Source organism: Carassius gibelio, chromosome B16, assembly GCF_023724105.1.
Source record: "Carassius gibelio isolate Cgi1373 ecotype wild population from Czech Republic chromosome B16, carGib1.2-hapl.c, whole genome shotgun sequence".
In the NCBI taxonomy this organism is placed as follows: domain Eukaryota; kingdom Metazoa; phylum Chordata; class Actinopteri; order Cypriniformes; family Cyprinidae; genus Carassius; species Carassius gibelio.
Window position 1 is genome coordinate 25,818,844 of NC_068411.1, and position 26,772 is coordinate 25,845,615.

General features: G+C 36.1%; 1 protein-coding gene across 3 annotated transcripts in view; it reads right to left on the minus strand.

Moving 5' to 3' along the window:
- The window catches only part of LOC127974474 (calcium-transporting ATPase type 2C member 1), a 43,129-nt gene that overhangs the window by 16,052 nt on the left and 305 nt on the right, over positions 1–26,772 (minus strand). Inside the window, exons 1-11 of one of the 3 annotated variants that reach the window (XM_052577789.1) lie at positions 25,201–25,323; positions 11,153–11,257; positions 8,362–8,478; positions 3,344–3,433; positions 3,217–3,252; positions 3,003–3,064; positions 2,055–2,163; positions 1,464–1,619; positions 438–506; positions 266–341; positions 45–111 (exon numbers count right to left, since the gene is read on the minus strand). In XM_052577789.1, coding sequence (XP_052433749.1) covers positions 45–111; positions 266–341; positions 438–506; positions 1,464–1,619; positions 2,055–2,163; positions 3,003–3,064; positions 3,217–3,252; positions 3,344–3,433; positions 8,362–8,478; positions 11,153–11,257; positions 25,201–25,224 — 911 coding nt within the window. In that variant the 5' untranslated portion in view covers positions 25,225–25,323. Of the gene's footprint in view, positions 1–44; positions 112–265; positions 342–437; positions 507–1,463; positions 1,620–2,054; positions 2,164–3,002; positions 3,065–3,216; positions 3,253–3,343; positions 3,434–8,361; positions 8,479–11,152; positions 11,258–24,438; positions 24,478–25,200; positions 25,324–26,772 lie in introns of those variants that run through there. The other 2 variants (XM_052577790.1, XM_052577788.1) reach the window with 2 other exon arrangements.

Genomic DNA, 26,772 nt, shown 5'->3' on the forward strand with positions numbered 1-26,772 from the left:
GGTAACATCTCTCTCTGTGCGGGACTCACTGTTTAAAGACATACCTGACACCTATGGTGAACATGTCTAGAATGTGCTTCCCCTGAAGCCATCCGACCATCATGATCACCCCTGAAATTGGAAATACATTAGTGCCGTCACATAGAACGAATACAGGATATAAAAGAACAGAAATTAGGGCTTGCATTTTTAATGAGATGGCATGCATCACTAACTCATGAAAGTGCAATGAATGTTAATTGGACAATCTTAACAAGATGTCTACCGATTATCCCGAAGGAATAAAGGGAGAGCTGTTTTCCCAGCAAATCCATGCTTTTCTGTAATGGGGTTTTAGGAGCCTGTTTAAATAACAAATAGAAAAAAATTGTGTGAAGCAAAGATGTTTTTATTTATTGTTTTTATAATGTCAATCCCTCTGATTTATGCTTGATTACCTCCTCTGCTTGCATCATCTTAAAAACTTCACCAAATTCAGAGTTTTCTCCAGTGCCTATGACAATGCCCTACAATTTAAAAGCAAAATTATTAAAAAATGTGTGCAAATATCATTTGCCTTTCCAAAGAAAAAAATGAAATCTTTGAATCAGAATCTTGAATCACTTTTTTTTCCACATTTTCTAATTATGGGAGAATTAACTAATTATTTAAATCACTAAATAATTTTAATTTAGTAACATAAATAATGCATCAATATTCAATTATTACCCACTAAATGAAAAATAAAACAACAAATGAAATATCTCAGAGCTTGGACATCAGAAAAACAAACTGTGTGATTTGATTTTAAAGTGATGATATGTCCAAAAAATTATCATGATAATTGTTTTTTATATCAGTCAATATCAATAATCATCACAAAAAAATGCAGAATTTTGCTCCGATGTGAAAGTTGTAAAAGCCCAACAGTTAATTGTGGTTTTAACTATTCTTTATAGTCAGAACATGACAAACAATTTGTTTCTGAATTCTTTAAATTTTTGCCTAAACAATGATATGATAAAGATATTAAAATGTCTTGGTTCTGCATGTTCTAATGAGTAATATTGTTTAAAATCAAGAAACAGGTTTGTCCTGCCTTTATAACATTTTTATCTCTTAGAAATACACATTTGATAGTAGCTTAAGTTAGGATGTAGATGTAGGTTTATGTTCATTATCAAAAACAAAATCTCTAAAATCTTTTTTTTTGGTGGTACCTTGTGGTCCGATTCATAAAATTGCTATTACAAACATGTAATGGTACCTTGGCCTTCCCACTGGGCACCAGTGAAATGTTACCTTATTTAAACATGTATCTATGAAAATTGATATGCTAAAGAAAAACATAAAACGAACAAGCAAGCAGTGGGGAATATGTACAATTTTATGAATGATGGCAGTTTGAAGTATGAAGTCTCTAAGAAGTTCTGTGGGGGGTAGATTGGGGTGCAGAACTAGTGAAGTATGAGATGTAACTGTACCTTGGCCTTCCCACAGCGCACAAGAGTACCCATGAAGGCAATATTACTGCGGGACATGATATCCCCATTGGTGGCAGCCGGCTGAGGGGCAGAGGTCTTGGTGCAGGGGGAGGTCTCTCCTGTCAAACTGGACTCATCAACTGACAGATCCATCGCCTGCAGGGCAATGAAGGGTCAGCTTCACTAACAGGCCTTTAGAACATTACAGCTATTTCAAATACAAGCATTTCTACCACTAACTGTCATTCGATTGTGCAATCTGGTACATCTTCAAGCACATATCGTTTTTGACTGCAACAGTGTAATACTAACAGTTCACATGTACATAATTTTTTTACTCAAGTCTAACTCAGTGCCTTTTACTAACACCCAAGAATATCTTTGTTTGGACATTCAGTTACAGTGAATATTCTGGATTAAGTGTTTGCTCATGACATTAGTAAGGTTAATTGTTTTACATGATACTTAAATAATCCAAATATGACTAGATGAGCAAGAATATTGTTGTGCATATAACTGCAGTCACTATGTGCATAGAACAAGAGAAAGCGAAAAGGAGAGATGTTACTATGTGTCTATATCCATTCACACCTCAAACAGGCGCAGGTCAGCTGGGACTCTCTCTCCTACTGACAGACAGACGGTGTCCCCAGGCACAAGCTCTCGTGCCAGAAGGTGCTCCAGATGTCCTTCTCGGACACTAGAGCATAGGGAGAGTTGGAAAGAGGGAAACAGAGATACTGCTTGTTGAACAGTTTGAAATTAGGCCAGTGAAGTGCCCTAGACGGAGGTCAGATAGCTTTGTTAATGTACCTCCGATACGGCAATAAAATTAGCAATAAAATAAATTCTTGCTGCAGGAAAGTTTTGCCCAATTAGGAAGTGTGACAGAAAAAAGCAGGGTAACACATGGTGGTGCACGCTGAGGGTGTTCTACAGGTGTTTGGGAACAGGGCTCAAGGATGTAGCACAGCACAGTTTTGAAGTGCAAATACAACACTTAGTGTGTTTGAAGTGGAAATTACACCTCCCATTCTCACTCTCTCCATATGTAGTTTGAAAGGATGCCCTTTATGTATTTGGTGGGTGTGAAGCTCTGTAAAATACACCTAAGACGTCAAGACCTCACACCCACTGTCCTGACATCTTTTATCATTGATATAGTTAAAGAAAGAAAAAAAGAAAGAAAGAAAGGCTTCCTCATCTATTTATGCTTGTGTCTGTGTCACTAATGTATATGTATTAACCAGCATCAAAAATAAATAAATGATTTTATTGGAACATACACTACTGCTGAAAAAGTAGGGATCAGGAGAATTGTATTTAAGCAAATTAATACAAGTTTTATGAGCATATGAGACTTACTTTTAAAACATTAAAAAATACATTTTAATAGTAGTGTGTGTTTTTCCAAATTAAGATTGAGTTTGTGTAATTTATTTATTAAACCAGATCCAATTCTAATAGCCATTTGTTTTTGAAATCATAGAAATCTATTAAAGCTTTCAGAGCTGTAGAAGTTTTGTAAATAATGCTCACCAATGGCATTCTGGAGGCACAAGTTTCCCCAGCTCCTCCAGGGATTTCTCTGAGCGGTATTCCTGAAATGAAATAGAACAGACCCAAAAACCTTCAAGTTCCCTAAAATATTTGGACATTAGCTTTGATTCTATGGTCTATCGCTTTACATGACTGTTGACACAATTCAAATAACATCGCATGAGATAATTTCCTTAGTGCATGTTGGATTTACCTGTACAAAGGCAACTGTAACAACAATAATAATGGCCTGCAAAAAGAATGATACAAAAGTGTTAATGGACCAATTCAGTACTTCAAGGAAAACAAATATCTGACAAGGGGAGTGAGTAGGAACTTACCACGGTGATACTGACGGCATCATCAAACTGACGCATCAACACACTGATGACAGCAGATGCAAGCAGCAACAGGATGAGCGGGTCTTTAAACTGGAGACCAAAAGAGAGAGGATAATTCAGACACTGCATAGGGATGCAATACTTCAAAGCTTCTCAATGTGAAGGTCTGTGTTTATCTGCCTCAGGGCTTCAGGTAGAAAAATCAATGTTAGCTACACATGACAGCAACAATTATTGACCTCTGTGTCACATAGTCTGCTTTTTCAGATACTGCAGATACACACACATGTTTTTACAGATGGCAAGAAACCAAAGCCCAAACAGATTTACAATATTGGTCTTCTATGCTTTAGGACTAAGCAGCTGTTAATACTAAACTAATTAAAATTCATACACAAAAAAAAGGGCAGCAAATTTTTGCTAGACAGGCAAAAATATGTTCGCTTACTAGCAAAAATGCCATCTTCTGTTTGTTGCAGCAAATCACATAGCTTAAACATTTCTGTGAATCATTTCCAGCAAATATTTAACAATGTGTGTTGCCACACACAAAACATTTAAGGCCTGTTCAAACCAAGAATGATAACTAAGGATATCGATATTAGTGTCCACACCAGTGGATGAAATCGTCTGTTTATTCTCAGGGGACACTCTGCAGCTTTACATTCTAAATTTGTATTTTTAAGCAAATAAATACAAATTTGATGAGCATAAGGGACTTACTTTAAAAACTTTTTTTTAATCTTCTTGACCACAAATTTGGATAGCAGTATATGTATTTTTCCAAAAGTAGGTTTGAGTTTGTGTAATTTATTTGTTAAGCCAAATCCAATTTTAATAGCCATATTTTATATATATATATATATATATATATATATATATATATATATATATATATATATATGTGTGTGTGTGTGTGTGTGTGTGTGTGTGTGTGTGTGTGTGTGTGTGTGTGTGTGTGTGTATGTATATGTATATAAAAGTTGACCCTCTAACACTAGCACTCTCTATTCGATTTATTTTCTAAATACTTTTTCTTTTAAAGAACCTCGGCCCTCTAACGCCAGCTCTATTCAATTCTCTGTTCTATCTACATTTTACTTATAAAATAAAAACCTTGCTACATGTACTCTGTTAGACTCTCCAGGCCTTGTCACAGCACTTAAATAGTGTTTCTCCTTTGTTTGTTTGATTGATCCTCAGTTGTTTTGGATAAAAGCATCTGTTAAATTATTAAATGTAATGTAAATCTATGTATATTTTAACATGTACAGTATATAAAGCATGTATATTATATAAATAAACATTTGTACCAGTGTGAAAAATATTAGTATTAACGCCTGTGAGAGGCATGTGTCATGCAAAAAACATCAATGAGTTTCACAGTCGGCTCAAACTCAAAAAATTTGAAATATTCAGTTCAACACTAAATGGAACGCTTGTGATGGAGTGACACAGTTTAGACAGGAAATTTAGTCACGCATGTAATTTGGCTTATTTCAAAGTCCCCAAGGTTACCTGCTACCAATGGCAACAGAAATTGCTAATGACACACTGGTTAAGCGGTAGAAAGTCAAGATTAAAAAATGGGAGTGTGGGTTAACTTTGATTGGCCACATAGAGAGAATGCAGAGCTTTAATCTATAGCAGGATCTGTCACCCGTGGATCGCTGCGTTTGCATACCCAGCAATTAACAGCACCACACAAGATGAGCTCATCATTTCCTTTGAGCGAGCAATACAGCAGCTTTTTGAAAACCAAACCACGAATGCTGAGCATGTTACACAGCATAGGAAGGCCAAAAAAAAAACAGGGTTTGACTTTGCTGTCTGCTAAAAGTGCTTTGACTTTCTCTCACGTCTACTGTGACACATCCGGATTTATGGCATGGCTTTGTGCTTAGGGCTGGTTGCACTGTGATAAAAATACCTTCGGGAATTTGAATAAATCTGCAGAAAAAATGTAAGGAAGATTATTTTAAAGCGGCGCTGGTTGTCGTGCCTGACCAAAAAGCATGGGACATTAAACGGGGAGAAAGCGAGAGAGAATGGGGGAGAACCAAACAGAAAAGAGGGAGGTCAGCATATCCCAAAGCAAAAAGAGAATATGAAGTGACAGATTAAAGACATGACAGCTTGTTGCTTTTAAAGCGACTCTCTGAAACGCAGTGATAGCTCAGACAGCCTTGTACACAAACTTGGACACATTTTACCCAAACAAGTCTTTTCCAAACAACTGCCAACTGAGCTGTGGCTGCATGAGAAAATTGATGTAATCACAGGTGTTAAATAAGACGTGAAGAAGCCTTTTAATTATTGAGAAAAAAGATTAGCAGTAATGAGAAGAAAAGAACAGTCTTTTCTTACACAGAGTAATTATCTGCATTAACCACCCTGAGAGTTGTGACGTGACATGTTTGTGCTACAGATTTACTTTGCTTGTTATGACTTACAGCTAGAAATCTTTTACACAAGCTTTGCAGTTTTAGAGAAATGGGGATGCATCTCACTCAGGAACCCACAAAGGATGAAGGCGACAAAGTGTGTCACCTCTGAAGAGGGCCCAGGTGAATGTGGGAAAAAATATAAATCCTTCCAGTCATATTACTATATTTAGCCAATCGGCACAAACCTCCTGACCAAGGTGGACTGAAAGTTTTCACAGAGGACAGTGACCTGTCATGGCTATATTGGAAGACAGAACTGGATGAACTGGATCATTTTACAGCTTTAAGGCATATTCACAAAATAGTTATTTTTGCCGGAAGACTTTAAATAGAAACAATGCAACCTTAAGATTATGGACCCCTTCAAATCATGTGTAAAAAAACATTTTATGTTTGAAACATTTGTAGGAAACTCACAAGAACATCTAGCATTTTTTTTAAATAATCCCAATCTTCATTAGAGAAATCTGAGATATTGATTCTGAATCTACAACCCTACAACAAAAGAAGTCAAAATTTACCTGTGTATACAGCCTCAACATAATGAGACAAAATGGCAAAGTAATGGCAAAAAAACAACATAATGGCAAGAAAGATTTCTTTGTATTGAGGTTCCCTCAGAACTAACACGCAAAAACATACAATCACAACCAATGAATCTTAAGCACCAGTTATTTTCAGTAAATCAAAAACATACAGAACAAAGAATGAATCACAAAAATTAATTATTTTTATCTCATTGATTCTAATAATTTTTTTCATAAATTTATTACTGACTTGTTACTTGAATAATTATTAAGCAATGCTTACACCATGTCTACACCAGATGCAACAAAGCAACCCTTGCAAATCATTTGAACTGTCTGTCAGTAAGTCATAAAATAGGGATGTTCATTTAGGATATTTTTCCTAACCGACGACCGTCACTCGTTAACCGATTATTAACCGTTAACTGACAAGTTTATTTTAAATAAGAATTGAATTAAATTAGAAAGGCTAAGTGTCTGTGACCTGTTAAAAATACTAACATTTGTTTCCCTGGGATTAATTTTACAGAGAATTCACATGGTCTTCATAATCACATCACGCACTTTCAGTGCTTCTGTGAGCGAAGAAAAACATAATAAATAGGCCTATAGGAGAAATATATTTTTACTTGAAATATATTTTTACGCGAAAGGAAATATACGACAGAAAGCGGCATCCTTTAGGCTTATTTTACGCACAAAGATTTGTTGGGGTCAGGGGTCAAGTAATTGCACCGGAGCCGCATGCGCGCACAAAGATAAGCTTTGCTACTTTGATAATGCAGCCTGTTCATTATCATTATTAAATACAGTCTGTCAAACATAAGGAGATAAAAAAAACATTGCTCAGTTTAAATATGTAATAAAATCTGTGCTGTTAAGTGTCATCACTGTACCACCATGATGTGAAGCAAAACATTTTGTTTTTCGTGGATATTGGAATGTGCGTGAAGTAGGCTATTATAAATAATAATTTGGCATTCAAATACATTGCAAATATACAAAAACATTTGATTTTGTGTCGACTGAGAGACCAAACATTGGTTTCAGTTTTGTTTTAGCCTAAACTAATTAGTTTTGACTTGTCATATATTGCTATAACTTCTTATAGGCTATTTTTTATTCTTGTTCTTTTTAAATAGGCTAATGTTAACTGAAAGGATTTGTTGTGGAGTGAGGGGAACTAAAATAGCAAAGCTATGTTTACAGTTTATTATAATGATTGTAAACATTTTGTGTCTGCATTAGGGCTATTTCTGAATGAAGTAATAAAATGCGACTTATTAACGTGTTTTTTCTCTCTCTAGAAGAAACAAAAAAAAAATGTATAAGCATAGTGTAGCCTATTTTAACAGGGCAGCAAATCTTTTTAAATATTTTGATAAATTGCTGAAAAAAATTAATAAATGACTTTTTAAACCATTTAACTTATTGTATTAATCAGCCAAAATTCTTACCGGTCGGTTAACAGTTAACTGGTTAAAATGAACATCCCTATCATATTGGGTGGTGTTGGAGCAGTAGATAAGACCCATGCCTTTGGTGTGAGAGACCCGGGTTGGAATCCACTGTGAGGCACCAATGTGTCCCTGAGCAAGACACTTAACCCCTAGCTGCTCCAGAGGTGTGCGACCTCTAACATATATAGCATTTGTAAGTCGCTTTGGATAAAAGCGTCAGCCAAATGAATAAATGTAAATGTAATGTAAATGTAATAAACAGAACGAGGCAGCAGTTTACTGTCAGGGAATTGTTGTGTCATGTCATGCCGTCCCTCATCCAGTGTAGACAGCATCAGCATCAGTTCTATAGTGTGCGGTGTAGACACAGTGTAAGAGTTGATAAATTATTTAATTTGACCATATTTGTAATTTAATTTAAAGGACCGTGTTTCATTGTGGTAGTTTTTTGCAGTGGTACCAAAAATGTTAACATTTCATTAAATTCCTATTGCCTGAAATTCTGAAATTACCAAGTTAAGAATCAAAGTATTTTCTTTTTTTTTTTTTTTTGCTTTTGTTAATGTTTTGGCTAACCAACCTACCTGACAGATATATTTTTTCCAGAGTGGTTCATCTTCACTGATGTCAAACTCGTTCCATCCGTGGTAGGTGCGACGTCGTGTAACCTCCTCCTGGGTGAGACCAAACTGCAGGTCAGCCTAACATTGGGAGAGACGAAGAGAACTGTCAGAAAAAAAAAAAAACACAGCTTTCCCAAAATAACACTCATCTGATGTGTAACCATGACAACTGACATTAACCAGTAACAAATAGGAATGCTGGAGCCATGGAAACAAGTAATAAAGCCAGTGTCCTGGAACTTGAGCTTTGGCATGTCTACTGTTAGATAACTGTCCCCAACAATGCATTTCTGCTCCCTGCGTGAAGACAGACCTTGACACCAGAGCACTGTATCGTGAACTGGAGAGAGCATTGATGACTTGATTATTGTACCTACAAACCTGCTGTCTGAGCAATATTAGGAATCGTGCTGAATACAACACAATTTGACCGCTTTGTATCACTTTACAACAAACTGGGAAGCCAAAAGGTCTCCTTTGCTTTCCATCTTCAGTTTACACTAAACAAAAAACAAGGCAGCTTCTGTGGGTGCACAAATGAAAGATACATTGTTTTATTTTCTATTAATATACTACTAATCATGTTGTATTATTCATGGAGAATGTGGCTGAATGCTGATTACAGTGGATGAATAAAGGTCTTCTGGGAGCAGATGGTCATGTCAGTGTGGTGATGGACATGGCACTACAAGCTCTATCATCCACGCTGAGACTGCAAGAGCATCCCAGCACTCTCTAATCTTCCTGGTGTGATTCATCAAGGGACACTGCACGATATCCGCAGGGATGGGCTTTGAATTCCTCTGAGTCAAAGTATACAGTCTGTGCATTTGGTGAATGCTTGACTGCATGAGGAAATTGCTGTTTCGATAGGCTGTGGCTAGACACACAATGTGCTTTAAATAAGCAGAACATGATCCAGGATCAACATCCTGTTTTGCTCTGGAAACGTATTCCATATTGAACAATCAAAGTCCTATGCCTTGCCCTGTCACTAAATCAGGTGCCAATAATGCTTGATGAGACTGCTGATAAAGGGACAACAAAGGATGTCGACATTTAAAGTCAACACTGAATATTGTTCCAAGAAGTCCTTCCTAGAAGTTCCTAGAAGTTGCATTGCTCAGTTGTGGCATTCTGCAGCCAAATATTTATTTAGTATTAGTATAATGAATAGTTCACACTGGTATCATATTATTTTGCAATAATGGCAAAATATCTCTTATGCCCAAATTGACTCTTTAATTTGAAAGTTCTAGAAAGATTTGCTGATGCATTTTACCAAGTTGTACTAATTAAACTATAAAAGTTAAGACTGTCTTCGTTTAATGTAATCCCTTCTACATAGCTCATATAAATCATTGTGAAAAATGTCATGTAAACCAAAGAGGTCTTTTTGGTTTGCATTATAAAATTAATTGTAGATTTAATGATGTTGTGATATTAAATAAGGTAAAATAAAAGGTTCTTAAAATGTTCTTTCATCCCTACAAATCCCTCCACAAAAGACAAGCTGAACTTTTTCTCTAACTGGTTAAAACTAATCAATAATGATAAAAATACATACAATAATTTTTTTATAAAAGGTAATGGCTCACCTTTTAAACTTGAGTTAATTCTATTTATACAGCGGTTACATGTACATGCTTATCTTTCAGGTTGTGATGTCTAAAACACTTGTGTATGGAACTACTTCCTTAAATAATGGATTAAGTTGCACAGAAACATTAAAGGCAACCAACAGTATAGTGGCAACTGTAGTATGATCAACAAAGCATTTTGTAGTCTATAACAACGCAATTACTGAAAATGAATCAACAACCTTAAATGTGTCAACAAATCAAAACGAAGTATTGAACAATGATGCAGCAGAAATACATTTTCTCTGATAATTAAACAATAATCCATAAAATGCATCATTGCAGAGAGTTTTTGTTTATATGTTGTGCAGCTATTTAGGGTTGCCAATCAATTAAATATTTAAAGGGGTCATTGGATGCCTATTTTCCACAAGCTGATATGATTCTTTAGGGTCTGTAATATAGTTTGGTTAAAATTTCTCAATGGTAGTGTAAAAAACGCGAGCAAACCATTTTGTAGAATTTTCCTTTAAATGTTAATGAGCTCTGCTGACCCCGCCCCTCTCTTCCAAGCTGCTCTCTGAGGGACTGTTTACTTTAGCTGCAATTATCGTGAAAGTTGCTAATCAGCACAATTATTAGGAAAGGCGATTCACAAAGATTCATTAAATAAACTTTATACTCACTTCTTGAAATATTTGATCGTATTTATAATTTAAGCTTCTTAAATCTAATCTTGGTATGAAGCACTATTTAACTTTTAGTTACATTTGAATCACTTAGGAGAAATTCTTATCTACATTATCTGTGGTGGTGAAACAATGGCGGACTGATGACAGGTCACTCAGAGCAGGTCTAAGGTAAGATGCCAGTCCAGTCTGTGCTGAACCACTACAGTCAATCAAACTATCGTGGGAGGGGCCTGTCTGTGTGATGTCACAAAGATAGGCATCTGAGTTCGAATCGATTTGAGAAAGGGGTAAAGATTTTAGTAAATAAAAAAATAAAAAAACACTGGGTGGATCTTTATCATTATAGGGTGGTTGTATACACACACTGCCAACACACATTTCAGTTCAAACTACTTGTAAAAGTACATGTAGCATCAGATGATAGATCACACTACCGAATAATACCGGCACATGTCTATGTGTCACATGAATATAGCCTACCTGCAGTGCACAGGCAACCTCGTTCACAGGTAGTTCACTGGCTTTTTTTGAAGTCAGTACTGGAACCATGGTCTCATTTTCACAGTGGGGTTGACACTCTGCAAGCTGAAAAAAGAAAATAACAAAAATGTATTTATTTTAAACAGATTAAACAGAGGAGTATGTTAGCATCCTGGCTAAAACTGATAACCCCTGTGATTTAAAAAGGTTACAACGTTGGAGTTAATTTAAATCCAAGATTACCAATCTCTCCTGAAAAAAAAAAAAAAAAAAAGTTTTAAAGGCTCAGAGAGATTGACCCATACAGTGCTGCACATGGAAACAATAAACAAATCTAGGCAAAGCACATGAATCATTTTCACCAGAGCAACCAGTCATAGGACAGCTCCTGTAAAATCATCTGACACTTTCTAAATTTACAAAGACAATCAGCTATAAAAGATGCATTCGAGTAATCCACAGCTGTGCCTCGGTCTGACTGGAGGAAGATTGTCCGACAGTAATGATGGAGCCCAGCAGATGGATTGGAAAGCATTAGGAAACAGAATGACATTAAACTCTAAATGATCATGAACATCAGGTTAAGCTTCACAAACAAACATAAAAAAATTATTATGCAAGTAACATAACATATCAATAGGATTTCGGTACAATAAAGAGCTTTTTGTTTGTGTTGTTTTTCACATCATTTCAGCTAACTAGTATCAATCTCAGACAGGTTTGTTCAACACTTCTTAAGTAAATGGAAACACTACTTAGATTGTTCCACATTATTATGCAAGTCACAGTTCTTTTGAAATATGGTGAGACAGAAAGATCTTTCTGAAGATAGAAAGTATGAAGCAATGCAATATCTAGCAAAAGGCATCTCAAGATCCTCTCCATACAGACTGGCAGTTGCGTGTAAAGCTGCGTTTCAGACACTGCTAACCAAACCTCACACAGAAACACATTTTCAAACGGTTTAGCAGCATGGTATTTATGCAGCATGGGATATTGTGTTGCCCTGAATGAAAATCCTTTCCGAGATCACTATTCTTCATTTTATACCACAGTAGAAAATGGTCAGTTATGAACTCCACATATCTTGCAGAAGTAATTTTGACATCCTAAGATGACCTTCCTCCCGCTGTCTCCTTGCTGATGTTGCAGTCTCATTGGAATAGGATGACCATTCATCAACTATCAGAAATCCATTTTATCTGGACCATCCATTATACTGCAGCATTCGTTAATGAATAAAACTATTTAAAAACATGTCTTCATGCATTTCTACAGCCACTGTGCAGGTTTCTCTTTTGGCACTTTTCAACTGCATGGTACGGATGGGTACGGTTCACTTTTGGGGGGGGTTCCCACTGGGTACAGTATCCGATACTTTTTTTAGTAGCATTTTTCAAGCCAACTTATAATGGCCAGGAAGTACTTTTGCTGCCAGTTTGTTTTCTAATTTTAGGAAGTTTCGGCCAATGATTTACATTTACTGTAACTTGTGACTGTGAGAACAGAAGTTGAAATGAAATGTAGATATATTCTCGGTAGGCTTGGGCGGTAATACGGTAATATGGTATACCGCAGGATCTAACAATAGTAACGGTATCAGTTTCAATACAGTCATAAAAACAATGCACTTATATAGGAGACAAGGATGAAATATTAACCTAAGTTCGCAAATACGAAACCACCATCCACTCACTGCTGCGAGGATGGACCATAGTTCACGCAGTGCGACAGTTTCAATGCCTCCCAATGCAGGACCAACAACATCTAGGTCCACCGCCAGTACGCAGCCGGGCGTTTTCCCCAGCTGTCGCGAGTGGCACAAAAGTACCTGTGCTTCTGTGCCATAAGTTTTCAGCACCGCAGGTAAAGTTGTCTGTCTACAACGTGATGGTAAAGCCGGACAAAGTATACATGCTGGGTTTTTTTTTTTTGTGAAAAATCTTGACTAGATTTAATGCCACTTGCCATTCGTTCCTATTCACACGGTGTTCATTTTTTTTTATTTAATTGATTCAGGTATTTTTATTTGGTTTTCGTTAAAAAAATATGTTGGAAAAAAGACTGGAAAGAAGTTGTTTTTATTTAGGCCTATTGGTTTGCAATAATTTTTATAATATGGATGTTTATTTTAATTCCACTCTGGTTGACTGTTGTGGGTCTACTTACATTTTTTTATAAGCTGTTCTTTGTTATTAAAAGTTGTTTGGAGGGTGTGATTTAATTTAATTGATTGTGTGCACGTCTCTGCGAAAAACTCTGTTCTGGATGTTTATGTTAATTTAATTCTGTTTGACTGCTGTATTTGCACTTTTTTATAAACTGCTATTTGTTGCTAATAAAAATTGTTAATATTGTTGTTATATGTTATTTTGTTATTGTTTCAGTATTAGTGTTTGGCATTCAGTTTTCTGAAGGGTTTAGTCACAAGCCAACAGTTTGGTGATGCTGTCTGAGCCTTACGTCATAATTTTTTAATTATTCATGGTAATACCTTATACCGAGGTAAAAAAAAGAGAGGAGTTTTGACGGTATAAAAATTTGAATACCGCCCAAGCCTAATTCTCGGGTCATTCGGAATTACCAAAGGCAGCGGTTCTCAAACCTGTCTTGGAGTTCCCCCAGCCCTGCACATTTTGTATGACTCCCTCATCTATGACACCTGATTCAACTCATCAGCTCAGTAGTGGAGCCTGCAAGATCTGAAGTGGGCATGTCAGATACAGGGAGACATATAAAATGTGCAGTGCAGGGACTACTTCATGGAGAGGTTTGAAAACCACTGACCTAAGGTAAATGGTTAAATGCTCAGAGATGTTGGACAATAATCCTACACTTTAAACAAACTAGGTTACAATGGAAAGAACAAAACATTCCAGATGGTTGTTTAAATTTTTGTGCACAATATGCAAATATATACAAAATCCTGCTGTGACTGGATTTCAGGACACGAGTGCAAAACATACCAGAGAGACAAGTTGCTCAGAGCATATTCTAAACATAGTCTCCGTGCATGAACTTTTAAGCGTTACCCTCAGGATGGATGTCATTAGTGGGTATCATTGAGGATTGACCTCCTTCTTAAAAGATGATGGAGAGAAACAGAGAAAAATGCTACAGAGGAATAGAAAATCAGGGCTACCTTTTGTAGTCTGTATCATGTTGAGCATCAGATTCAGCATTTTTCTTACAGCGCCACATACATCAGCTTGGCATCTTTAAGTCTTACACCATATTCTTGCTGCACTATCACTCGGCAGGTCCAGCGTAGAGATAAAAGAAAGTATCTTACCGAAGATCTAGTGTGTCTGAGCCCGAGCGGATTCCCATTATTAAAGGTGGCAACTGCTTAAACCTAGATGAGCCAATCCCACGTCTCTCTGAACAGGCTCTTTAAACTAATGAATGAGTGCTATCTGAGATATCCAGGTCAATTTGCAAAATTGGTACGGTGCCATGGTTAATTTCTTTACTGTACTGATACTGTATAAGATGCATCCCTACTCAGAAACAGAATCACATAGTCTGTAGTAACTGGCTTGAAAAAATAAAATAAAAATTAAACTTACCTCTTTAACCAGCTGGGAAATATATGTGAAATATTATTACAATCTGCTTTCTTTATTAATATATTGTAAAATATAAAGTATTCCTGTAATGGAAAAGCTGGATTTTCAATGCCATTAGTCCAGTCTTCAGTGTCACATGATCCATGAACAGCTTAAAAATGTTTTTGTTGAAACCGTGATTTTTCCAGGATTCATTGTTAATTAGGAAATTACAAAAGAATCACATTTATTAAAAATATTTTATCTTAAATATACATTTTTACTGTCTATCAATTTAATGCACCATTAAAAAAATACTGACCCGAAATGTTAGAATAGTAGAACATATCTACCCCATGAAAAACTGTAGAAATATGAAAAAAAAGAAAACAATCAGTTTATTAATTCAGAAGTTATGCTGAAGCTTTCAAATATTTATGCTTGTCTTGACATTTTTTTTTACACCGTTAATAACTCCCAGGATTGAAGTCACTGACACCAAACACCACCAATTCTTGTGATTTATCAGGAGGATGTAGGCGAGTTTGAAAACAATGCAAATTAGACTTCAGAGCTACAGCAGACAGCACATTCAATTAATGCTCTAAACTTAGTTCCTCACACAAAGCAATTGTATGGTTTTAGACAACTAAAAATCCACATGCACAAGCAGGATGGACTAACTTTCAGGTACATTTTGCCACTTTCTTTTATGGAAATCTTTGACATTCGACTGAATAACTCATTTTGCACTCCGCAAATACAGAAAATAACACAGGGTTGAAACGACCCTTAACATTTCAGAGATCTAATAATAGCTCAACCTCTCATTATTGTCCTCTAACCAGTGTCAGGAATGAGACATCAATCTATTATCACTAAGATGTGCTATTTGATAGACAGTTTTTCTCTACAACTACATCATGTTGATAAAACTATTAATTGGTTACTAACAAGTGTGATATCGAAAGCAAGATAAGCCATTTATCATTTTACTCAGCCAGTGACATGAATTGAAAATAAATAAATAAATAAATAAATAAATAAATAAAGCTTTAATTGTTGTCTCCCGGGCTGCCCTATCTGGGTCTCAATTACAAACTCTGCCTGGTTCTCCTGCTGACAGAATTGGGCCAAGCGCAGGTTCAAGGCCATGCAGAACAAACTGATTTCCATTAGATGATCGAGACTGATCATCTGCAGTCCACTGAGAGGTACAAGGTCATGTTCACTCTAGCAGAGCCTCCACGTAGTTGAAACCGCACTCTCCCCCATCAACCTCTCTTCACCTTTCAAACAGTTTTAGAGTAGGAGCTTATGTATGTGGTATGAAAAGAATTTAAGAAGGCCGAAGTACACTATAAGGAGGTAGAAAAATGCAGTTCACTAAAAACTGATAAAAACATCCTCAGGCCCTGCCATGCCATCGTCATTCTGCGGCCTCCATCTGACAAGTTGAACATTACGCAACACTCCTAAACAAACCAGAACACAAATACGCACAAAAATTCTTTGAATGGCCACACCTGGATTTCATCTTTGTCTATGGAAATGTTTGTACTTTTGATAGTCAAAAGTCAAAACGCCTCCACCTCCCTCCATTGATTTGTGTTGAAGGGCAGTCCGCATTGTTCCTCAGTACATTTCAATGACTGGGTTAGTAAAGAAACTGCAAAATGAAATAGCAGAAATTTCAAGGACTTTAAGCACTACTTTTTTTTTTTTTTTTTCTTCAGAGATCTCACTTATCAAACAATAATGTTATTATCTTTTGAACTCTAATAAACTAATAAAACGAAATGGCACAAACAAAGTGAGGCACAATAGAATACATTTGACATGTGGAAGGATATTATGGCAAAGTTATCACTTTCTTTATTCAAACTGATTTTAGATTTTTTTTTTTTCATGAAAATGATTGACCTGAAGAATGTACGCTGTATCATACACTTGGGAAATTATGAGCTGTATCACCACTTATCAACAGCTCACGAGATGTACAGATACTTGGTTCACTAGAATGAGACAATATTTTAATCCTATTTTCAGATTTTTAAAATGGGTTTAAAGCGGTTAATAAACAGAACTGCTTGCGTCTTGCGGAAGAACATCGTAGCCGGAACTACTTCTCTCTGTTTATGTCTATGAAGAATCACAAAGGTACTGGGTTAGTCCGCCGCGGTACCCCCGAAGCAATCTAAAATAGTCCGAATATAAACACTTATTATAGGTGCACCCTAGTGATTCAGGACAAGCCAAAAACACGGTGTGGAAAAAGGATTCATGGTGTACTCGCTTATTATATACATTTATGGCAATAGGACCACTGGGAGGAGCCAGAGGAGCTTGATTTTTTCACAGATTATCGGTCTCATATGTACAAAATATTTTTTTACAAAAGTTCTCTACAGCACCTTTAATTTTGCATAAAAACACACTTATTTCATATATATTCTGCCCTTTAAAAATTTAAGTACTTTTCATGTACTTTCTCAAAAATATGGCTGTTTTCAAGTGTTTTCCAGGACTTACATTTCAAAAAGTCAAATTCACGTACTGCAAGCACTTTAAGCACCCTTTATGAAACCTGCAATGATCAGTCCTTTTGTTTGTGACAAAAATGTTGTACATGTATCTATGAGAGCAAGAGAAACTTCTCTCCTGCCAAGTACAAACTCAACAGATTATTAACAATATATACAACACTAGCAATAAAAATAAATAAAAATTTACACCGTAACCAACACTGAATTCCATATGCCATAAACACATTCTGTGCTGTATCTTATGTAATTATTTGTTTAACCAAGTTTCAAGAGAATAAAAAAAATTCTAGAAGAGTAGAAATATGACAAACCAATAAAATGTTTGAAAGACAATGAGCTCTGACATGTACATGTGTGGGTTGCTAATACTAAGTTAGTCACATAACTCCTGAGAACCTACTTCATTCAAATGATTAGTTCTTTTGAACAGTTTAAAGGCACAATATGTAAGCCATTTTTTATTAATGTATCCAAAAACCACTAGAACAGTGATATACACCGTGTTCCAAATTATTATGCAAGTGACATCAATAGGCTTTCAGATTTTTTTTTTATTTTTATTTTTTTTTTTTTCAGACAGGTTTGTTCAATAGTTTGCCAGGTCTAGGGTAAATGAGAACCCTTCTTAAATAGATTGTTCTACATTATTAAGCAAGACACAGTTCTAATGAAATACAGTGAGGAAGATAGATCTTTCTGAAGATGGAAGGTATGAGGCAATGCAAATGTCTTACAAAAGCCATCTAAAAAAAACTATGTTTTGCAAAAAGCAAATAGAGATAACTGAACTGTCAAAAGATAGGGTAAACGTACCTACTAAGCTCACGTACCCATTAACCATACTTCCATATTTGAGCTCAGATTACAAAAAGACAAAATAATGTATTATCCTACTTGATGTCTTAACCAATCGATGTGTTACTATGCGCCTCAAGTCAATCAGATCATTACACACTGAGATATAGATCTCCATGTGTTCACACTTGTCTGGACGCCATTTTGAAAGCGGTCTAAAAACTTTCACCAAAAGAGTAGCAAAATATGCATTTCTTAGATATTTAAGCCTTTATTTTGGGTACGTTTCTGTAATTACTGTAAAATTAAGAGATTAATGTTCAGAATTTTGCACATTATAACCTGGAACTTTGATGTGGGAAATAATTAAGAAGTTAGATCCAAAATATAGTTTTAACGAGTGCAGATGCTACAGAACAGATAGCTGACTCACTGTATAAGAAAGTGCTACACTAATATATACTTCACAAACATTACTAGCTGTTGCTGCTCCAATTAAGCTCCGTGTACTTTCTTTTCCACATTGAACGTCTATGTAAATACTTCATAAACAGACTTTTAAATATTAACTGATGGTTGACACTAAGTTAATCTTTATAAAATGGTTAATAACTTATTTTTACAGCTTTAAGATAACAAAATCTAGACAGAATTCTAGTTTATGCCCAAAGATGAAAGATGCATGTCGTCCATTCAAAGAAGGAGCCATTAGAAACCTATCTTATCCGTCCAGGAAAAAAGCGACTAAAGGCTGGAATACACTACACAACTTTTAAAATGTGAACAGATTTTTAAATCACTAGGCATCATACACTCACCGACTTTGTAAACAGTCAAAAAAGGAAAACTGGGCATCATACACTAAAAGACTGAGAATCTGTGATCATCATACACTACATATTTCTTTATTAAATATGTTCTTTTCTATTAAATAACTCAAATCTGGCAGACTGGCTTTGACCTTTGGTAACTAGTGTCAACTTCTCCAGAGTTTAAATCAGTGGAAAAAACATTGTGTAGTGTATTCCTTATGTGGCCTTAAGAGACTATAGAGAAGTCTTATTTAATCCATTTAATAAGAGGCTTCATAGTGAGGCTAGTTTCTGTGTTCATCCCCATGAATGAATGAATTTATTGGTTTGTTTTGTTATTAGATTTTTTTATGTGTTACTTAACTGAACGTGGACTTGTCTAGATGTTGCAATGTGCTTAAATGATACTTCACTATAAATATATAACTGATCAAACTGAATGCCTTGTTGCTTGATTTTAGTGTTGCATTTAATGATGTATATCTTAATTTAAATGCTTTAGTCATTCGAAATAAATTTAATATTTTTGTGTGAGAGATTAATCTTTTATTTTAACATAAACCAATATTTTGTGCACTAAAAATGTCTCCGTGAAGATTTTGGTGAGCTTAATAGGTGCGTTTACCCTATGTGAGTGACTTAGAGCACAGAAGATCTCGGTCAGATAAAGATTTCTTAGGGAAAGTTTCTGTCAAACAAATGAACTGTAATGTATTGGCATCTGTAAAATAAAATAAAAAATTAATAAAAAAAAAAAAACACTGCTGATCAGCAAACAGACGTTTTAAGCTCAAGATCCTCTCCATACAGACTGGCAGTTGTGTGTAAAGCTGTGTTTCAGTCACTGCTAACCAAACCTCACAAAGAGAAACCTGCACAGTGGCTGTAGAAACACAGGAAGAGTTGTTTTAAAAAATAGTTTTATTCATTAACGAATGCAGCAGTACAATGGATGGTCCAGATACATGGATTTCTGATGAATGGCCCTTCTATTCCAATGAGACAGCAACATCAGCAAGGAGACAGTGGGTGATGATTTGGGTTTGAATATTGGGAAGTGAGATGGAAAGTTATTTCAGGGTGCCATAATGAATTCTGAAAGATATGTGAAGTTCATAACTGACCATTTTCTGCTGTGGTATAAAATTAAGAATAGTGGTATCGGATTTTCATGCAGGACAACACACTATCCCATGCTGCATAAATACCATGCTGCTAAACCATTTGAAAATGTGTTTCTACAGCCATTGTGCAGGTTTCTCTGTGAGGTTTTTGTGAAGTCACTCACAAATCTTTTGACAGTTCAATAATTTATTTGCTTTTAGCAAAATATTGTTTGTTTAGATGCTTTTGCAAGACATTGCTTCATACTTTAAATCTTCATAAAGATCTTTCTTCCTCACCATATTTCAAGAGAACTGTGACTTGCATAATAATTTGAAACACAGTGTACTTTGCTGACTTGTGCACTTACATCATCCCAAATGTTTTGATGAATGTTTAAATCCAGAGCAATTTAAACTAGTGACATGGACCGTGTCCATAGTGTCATTGTGTAGCCTGCCAGTGCCAATGATGTCATAACCCCTCAAGTTCCTGTTTTGTTTTGTAGAACCAAAAGACACTTTAATATGTTGTGCGTTTTAATAGACCGGTGATGACCGCACAGAGTAGCATTATAACAAAACTTTCAAACATATCTGGAAAAATGATAAAACAGCACTGCTTTTATTTCCCCACATAAGTACGACCGGAAGCAGTGGAAGCGGTCAACTGTGGCATAATAAAAGCTCCACTGCTTTTGAGCCATGTGTCGCGCTCATTCAGCAGCTTTGTTTCGCTTCAATGGCTTTCGGCCTCACCCTGCTTCATACTACTACATTAATAAATCATTAGCTCATCCATGAATATGATTTCTGCCCGAGACCCTTCGGATTGCCTCGGCTGTATGGATGAAGACAACAACTCCCGTGATTCCACAGTCACGGCGTCATCAACCTACTCCTTTGTTTCTTTGTTTTGTTTTGAATACCCACCCTCTAGCAGCAAAAAAATAAATTACATATTGTGCCTTTAAATGAACCAACTCCAAACACTGATTCAACAATTTGCACAATCACTCAAACATTGGAATTTTTGAGTGAGCTATACCTTTAAGAAGCTTTGGCTTTTAGCTTTTCTCCCGAGGCCACAAGAGGGCACATCGAGCATATGATAACATGTGAAAGTGCCCCTATTATGCCATTTTTATGGTTGCTAATATTGTTTTAAAATTCTCCTAAAACAGGTTTACATGCATGCAATTTCAAAAAAACATGATTCTAAATGATTCATAAACAACTCGTGCGAAGCAGTTAAAAGAATCAGTCTCTTTAAATCCCTCCTTTCCGTGAGTCCTCACTGCTGTGGATTGGTCATGTGTCAAATGTGTTACTTTGTGATGTAGAGCTGTAACAGAATAACATAAAAATTCCTGACGACTCCTTTAGGCAAATTATGAGCAGACTTTTTTTTTTTTTTATAGACAATAACGATATTTATCTCGCACTATGTTCACATACAGCTTCATGACACAATGCACGAAAGGTAATCGTTGAAAAGGCATAGGGGCATTTTAAGATAATGTTTATAAACCAATTAAAATTAAGTAGCTTAAACAACTATAAACAAAAAAAGCATAATGTATGTAATCTTAGAATAATACAGGGCCGAAAGCCAATCACAGAGAGTATATTTATTTATGTATATTTACGAGTTGCAGTGGGATGGAGAAAAAAGAAAAAACACCATTAAGACTATAGATATGTTTTTTCAAAGTTGAACTTACATAAATTTTTAAACATGCTCACTTGTGCGAGTGCAATGGTGATAGATGTCCCTCTAGAAAATGTGCGATATATGCATTCTTTGTAAACAGCTTGGTTTCAGTTTTGACGTTAACAAGATCTTCTACGCATTTTCTCTTTTCCCGCAATGTTTGTAATCAATTACTCATCAGCGCCACATCTAATGGCTTCACCTGGCTAACAAAAACATTCAAATGCAATGACACTTACATCATCATCTCATCTCGTGCGCCACTGACTGACAAGGCTGCCTTCTTAATGCACACCTAAAAAGATTTTGATACCTCTACACAGCTCTATTAATAATTATAAACAATAGTGATAATGCCTTTGTAGTAACAACTAATGAGAATGAAACATCCCGAAAAAAGGGGTCTGTTTGGGGTGTTAGTGACCATATTAAAAGAAATAATACCTTAATTTAAAGCTTACAAGAGTTGAATTCAGGATAAGAACAAACGAAAGATTAAGATTTACAATGGAATACGTCCAGGCTCAGAGACCATACAGTTCAACAAAAACAAAAAGCGGTATTGTCGACTTTGAAAGTCTGTTCTGAGAAGAGTGTTGTTGAAGCAAAAACAGAGCTTCCCACAGAGAAAGATTTTTTTTCCTCCAAAACCAAGGTAAACAAGGGACCAAACATCCAAGCCCTGGCTGCTCAGTGGTGGGAAATCAAAAGATTGATTCCACTTGTGAAAATACCAAACTAAAACTTTCAGGATTGCATCACAATGTTACACTAAAACGCATGCTATCAGTCGCCTTACTCCCTAATTTCACTTTTGCTGTGATTCTGAACATGCCATTGGATTTACTTAAAACTCTGCATTTCTAAAAAAGACTGATGTGGAACAAACATCAAGGAAACACACACCTCCAGCTACTTCTCAATCTGTCTCCTAAAACTAATGGGAGCTTCAAAGGAAGTTAAATGCACTGCAAAGTTATAAATAGATGGAGCAGGGGCTGCTGGGACAGAGCGCGGTTTATAATCTTCCTCCTGGCTGTCCTGACAGTGCCTGCAGGCGGAGGCTCTCTGGAAATGTTAGATAGCAGAGAGATGTCAGTCCACAATTGCTGTGAAAAACGGAGAGAAACGGAGGACAGGGCAGCGAGAAAGTGGGAAATTCAGTCAAATTAAGCGGTTTTCTTCACACACAAAATCTTTTACACACACATGGAAAGTGCAAATACACCCTACACATCATCCAAGGGGTGAACAAGAAGACATCCACTAAACTCTCCCTCACCTCTGCAATCATTCACAAACATATATCATTCTGTAATCAGCACTGCACAGCATTATGGGGTATTACTTTGGCCTGTAGAGTGCAGCAGTGACCATATTAGAAACCTCAGTTAAGGAAGTACTTTTCCTATTCATTGTCTCTATGGAGATTTCAAAAGCAAAGCCAACTGGCTCTAAAATGACTCACAAAATTACAAACCTGATTTAAAGCAAAAACAAAGCAATGCATACTGTGGCCCAACCTTTGTGACAAAAACTGCGCCAACAGACATAACTTGTGAGACAACTTCAAGCAAACTACTTTTGTTTAATAAGGCATTTAACCTTTGTGCTCTGCTGAAAAATTGCTAAATCATCACCAAATCTTGGATTCGGCCTTTCAGTCAGCCTGGTTTTTTGTTTTCATTTGTCACAGGTTTTGTATTTCTTTTTGGAAATGATTGCTCGTAGGCCTTTTATTTTTTTATTAATTGATTCCAGCTTTTAAATGAAAAAATATATATATTATTTGTGGATAATATTAGCTTAAATATTCAATATGGCAATATTCACTCAAAAATTGGCCTGCATAAGCCAGATCAATGAAACAATGTGATCAGTTAAGAAAAAAAGAAATACAAATTATGTGCTAACTGAAATGAGTGGATAAAAAAAGATTAAATCCAATATTTGGTAATAAAATTGCATAACATAAGAAATGCAAAAGCTATTTTTGTAGGTGTTAATTATTGAGCAGAGTCAGTGGATTTTAGTCCTTTAATAAGAAATACTGATGAAGTTTGAGAACAAAAATCTAAATATGTAATTGCATCAACACAAACCTGAAAATAAAGTCAACTGAGGCTTACACAAGCACATGCCAATCTCAGGGTGGTATGTCTGTTCAGTTTATCTTGTTGTTAAACTTCAAGCTAAAGATAAAGAAAGGGATTTTTACTTCCTGTAACTTTTTGTTATTTCTATTGACCATTATTATAACTAGTGACTCTCTTTGACTTTGTCAGCTGACACTACACTGGTTTTACATTTCACCAGAGACGTATTGGAATACTTGCTAAGCCACAGGACAGAAATGTGCTAATGGTCTAACGTGACGTGTTAGATTGTACACACTATTTTAACAAGCATGCTTGCAAATTACGACAGCACTGGCATTGTGTGACAGAGAGATAAACCTCTCTGACTTCCCATAATGTTATCTGACCAAGTCGGCTTCAAAATCTTGAACTTGCCAACAACTCCAAAGCTGCAATCTAAGTAAGCACCTCACTAGGTTTTAGGACACAGCCCTACATGCATATGCATTCCCTCTTCCAGAGCAGATAAACTGGGCTCTGTCACCACAGTTACTCTAGGTTTGTTGACAATGGCGCACCTGTGCTTGTAAAAACCTCTAGTCAAGCACACCACACAGTGGCAGTGAACTTTAAACACCGCATTAGCCAAAGAAGGACAGCTGGTTGGCTGTGGTGCAGTTTACTACTCACGTGAAGCTTATATGTTTACTCTGAGGCCTATTTCATAAGTTCCTGCCCTGCTCTGTTTGACTAGCCACAGATAACAGATGTAGCTGTAGATAACAGCTGAAAAAAAACAAAGAAATAATTGACAGGATGTGACTATAAAGTGAGGGTTACTGTACATAAGACAAAACAGAGCGGTATGCTGATATAAAATTTTCCAACGCTCTACTCCAAAATACATGCGTTATATACTCCTAAAAATAAACCAATTAAATTCATACACACTACAATATCTGCATATATCACTTATTTTCACTCTCAACACAAGTTTCAAGTTTCCTCAACCGCAAATGCTTTTAGAGGAAAACCTACTGAATTAATCAACAACACTAATACATGTCACGAGCCACGCGGTTAAACACGGATAACGTAACTGTTTATTTTGCTGAAGAAGACACTGACAGCACAGCACATGACGGCTGACCTTAAAGCTTCTCCTGTCGCTTTTCTCACCGGTGTACGTTGTTTTCCGTTGCAGCCGTTAATTTGAATGAGCGGCGAGTGGCGACAACAAACCGCTCGCTTTCTGCTAATGTTTAAATCACACCAGCGGGTCTCTAATTATGTTTTAGCTGTGTTTCATGGCACACATTCATACCGAACGCATTGTGGAACAGCGTCTGAACAAACGGGGCTTTGTCTGAGCCTCGCAGTGGTGATTTCTGAGAGGTATAACGCCGGTACTGGGTCTCGTAATAAGGAAATTTGTTTTTTGTTGAAACTTACCAGCGGGTCCTTTTTCTTTTGCATCTTCCGCGAGCATTCGTCAGGTCTGTCTGACGGCCGCTGATGGCGTCATCGCGCAGGGCACGTAAAAGAGATGCGGGGCGGCGGAAACAGATTTGGGAACTGTTCACGGTGAATAAATGTTAATACATTTTGTCTATTGTATATAAATGACACCTGTGTTATGTTTATTAGCATAATAATTAGAAAAATAACAATAATAAACTGTTCACGTTGATCACAAGTCAAATACTTTACTGAAAGACAAGTCGCTGATGTAATATAACTGATGAATTGTTCTTAGAAATCAGTTATAATGATATACAGATTAATTATTTGCACTAGGTTTAAATAGCAACCGCCAAATCTAACAAAGTATGCCGGCTTCTGTCTCGAAACATTGAATATAATACAGTTGTCCTTAGGCAATGTTGACACATCGTTTTAGGTATCAGAATAATAAAGAGTAAATAAGGCAAATACAATAAAAAAAAATATATGATATTTCATCACCTCTCATGTCATGTCATTCTGGCAAAAAGAAAAGAAAAAAAAGTTATTAATTATCCAGGAAAAGCGTCAGTGTGGAATAGCCTACAGTTATATTATTTGTAAATATTAAAATTATTAAAATTATTTTATTTTATTGCTAAAATGATTTTTAAACAAATGCGGCTAACTGTAACAGCTCTGCACTGTATTTACTTAATTAATCGTTCATTCATTCCCCCGCTATACGTTTCAAAATTATATACAGTAGCCTACGTAGTTTTCAAATTTATCTGTTATAAATTGGAGTTTTCTAAACTGGTGGTGCTACTTCACCTCCTGATCTTCCCTGCATCGTACCCCTAGACTGGTCGAACCCTTCGGGGATGCGCTCTGACAGAACCGCAGCGCCGCCTAGCGGAGCCGCAGCTCTTTCTAGTTACCAATGTTCAAACAAATCTCCCAGAACTGAAAACAAACACAGAAATCCGATATACTGTAGCTATTAATGAATAATAAGAAAAAAAAAAAGACAGCAAATAGGCGGACACGTTCATTGTCTGCTTATTGTGTATCCTGCTTAAAGGGTTGTATCCTTGTGTATTTTTGAATTGCGTGTTGCTACTGTTCTGCATTCTTGATGACGTGATCTTTATCTTTATCACAGTATGGGGGGAAAATACATTGAAGTTAATTGGGACCAGAAACTGTTTAGTTAGTTGTTAACATTATTCGAAATATTTTATTTTGTGTTCAGCAGAAGAAATTCATAGGCTTGAAACAACATGAGGCAGTCAGAATACATTAGCCTACCTAAAATGTCAGAATGACAGTAATTTGTAATCAGCAAGAGACTACAATTTTTAAGTAATCTACTCTGTCCAGTTATTTACATTTAGATACATTTAGTAATTTAGCAGACGCTTTTATCCAAAGCGACTTACAAATGAGAACAATGCAAGCAAGCAAAATCAGAAACATTTGGTATTGTTACAAAGACACTACCCTGTTTTATTTTCTCCTGAGTCACTGTGCGCATAATTTTTCTGGGCTGCAAACTTTAGCCAGTGTGTGTGTGTGTGT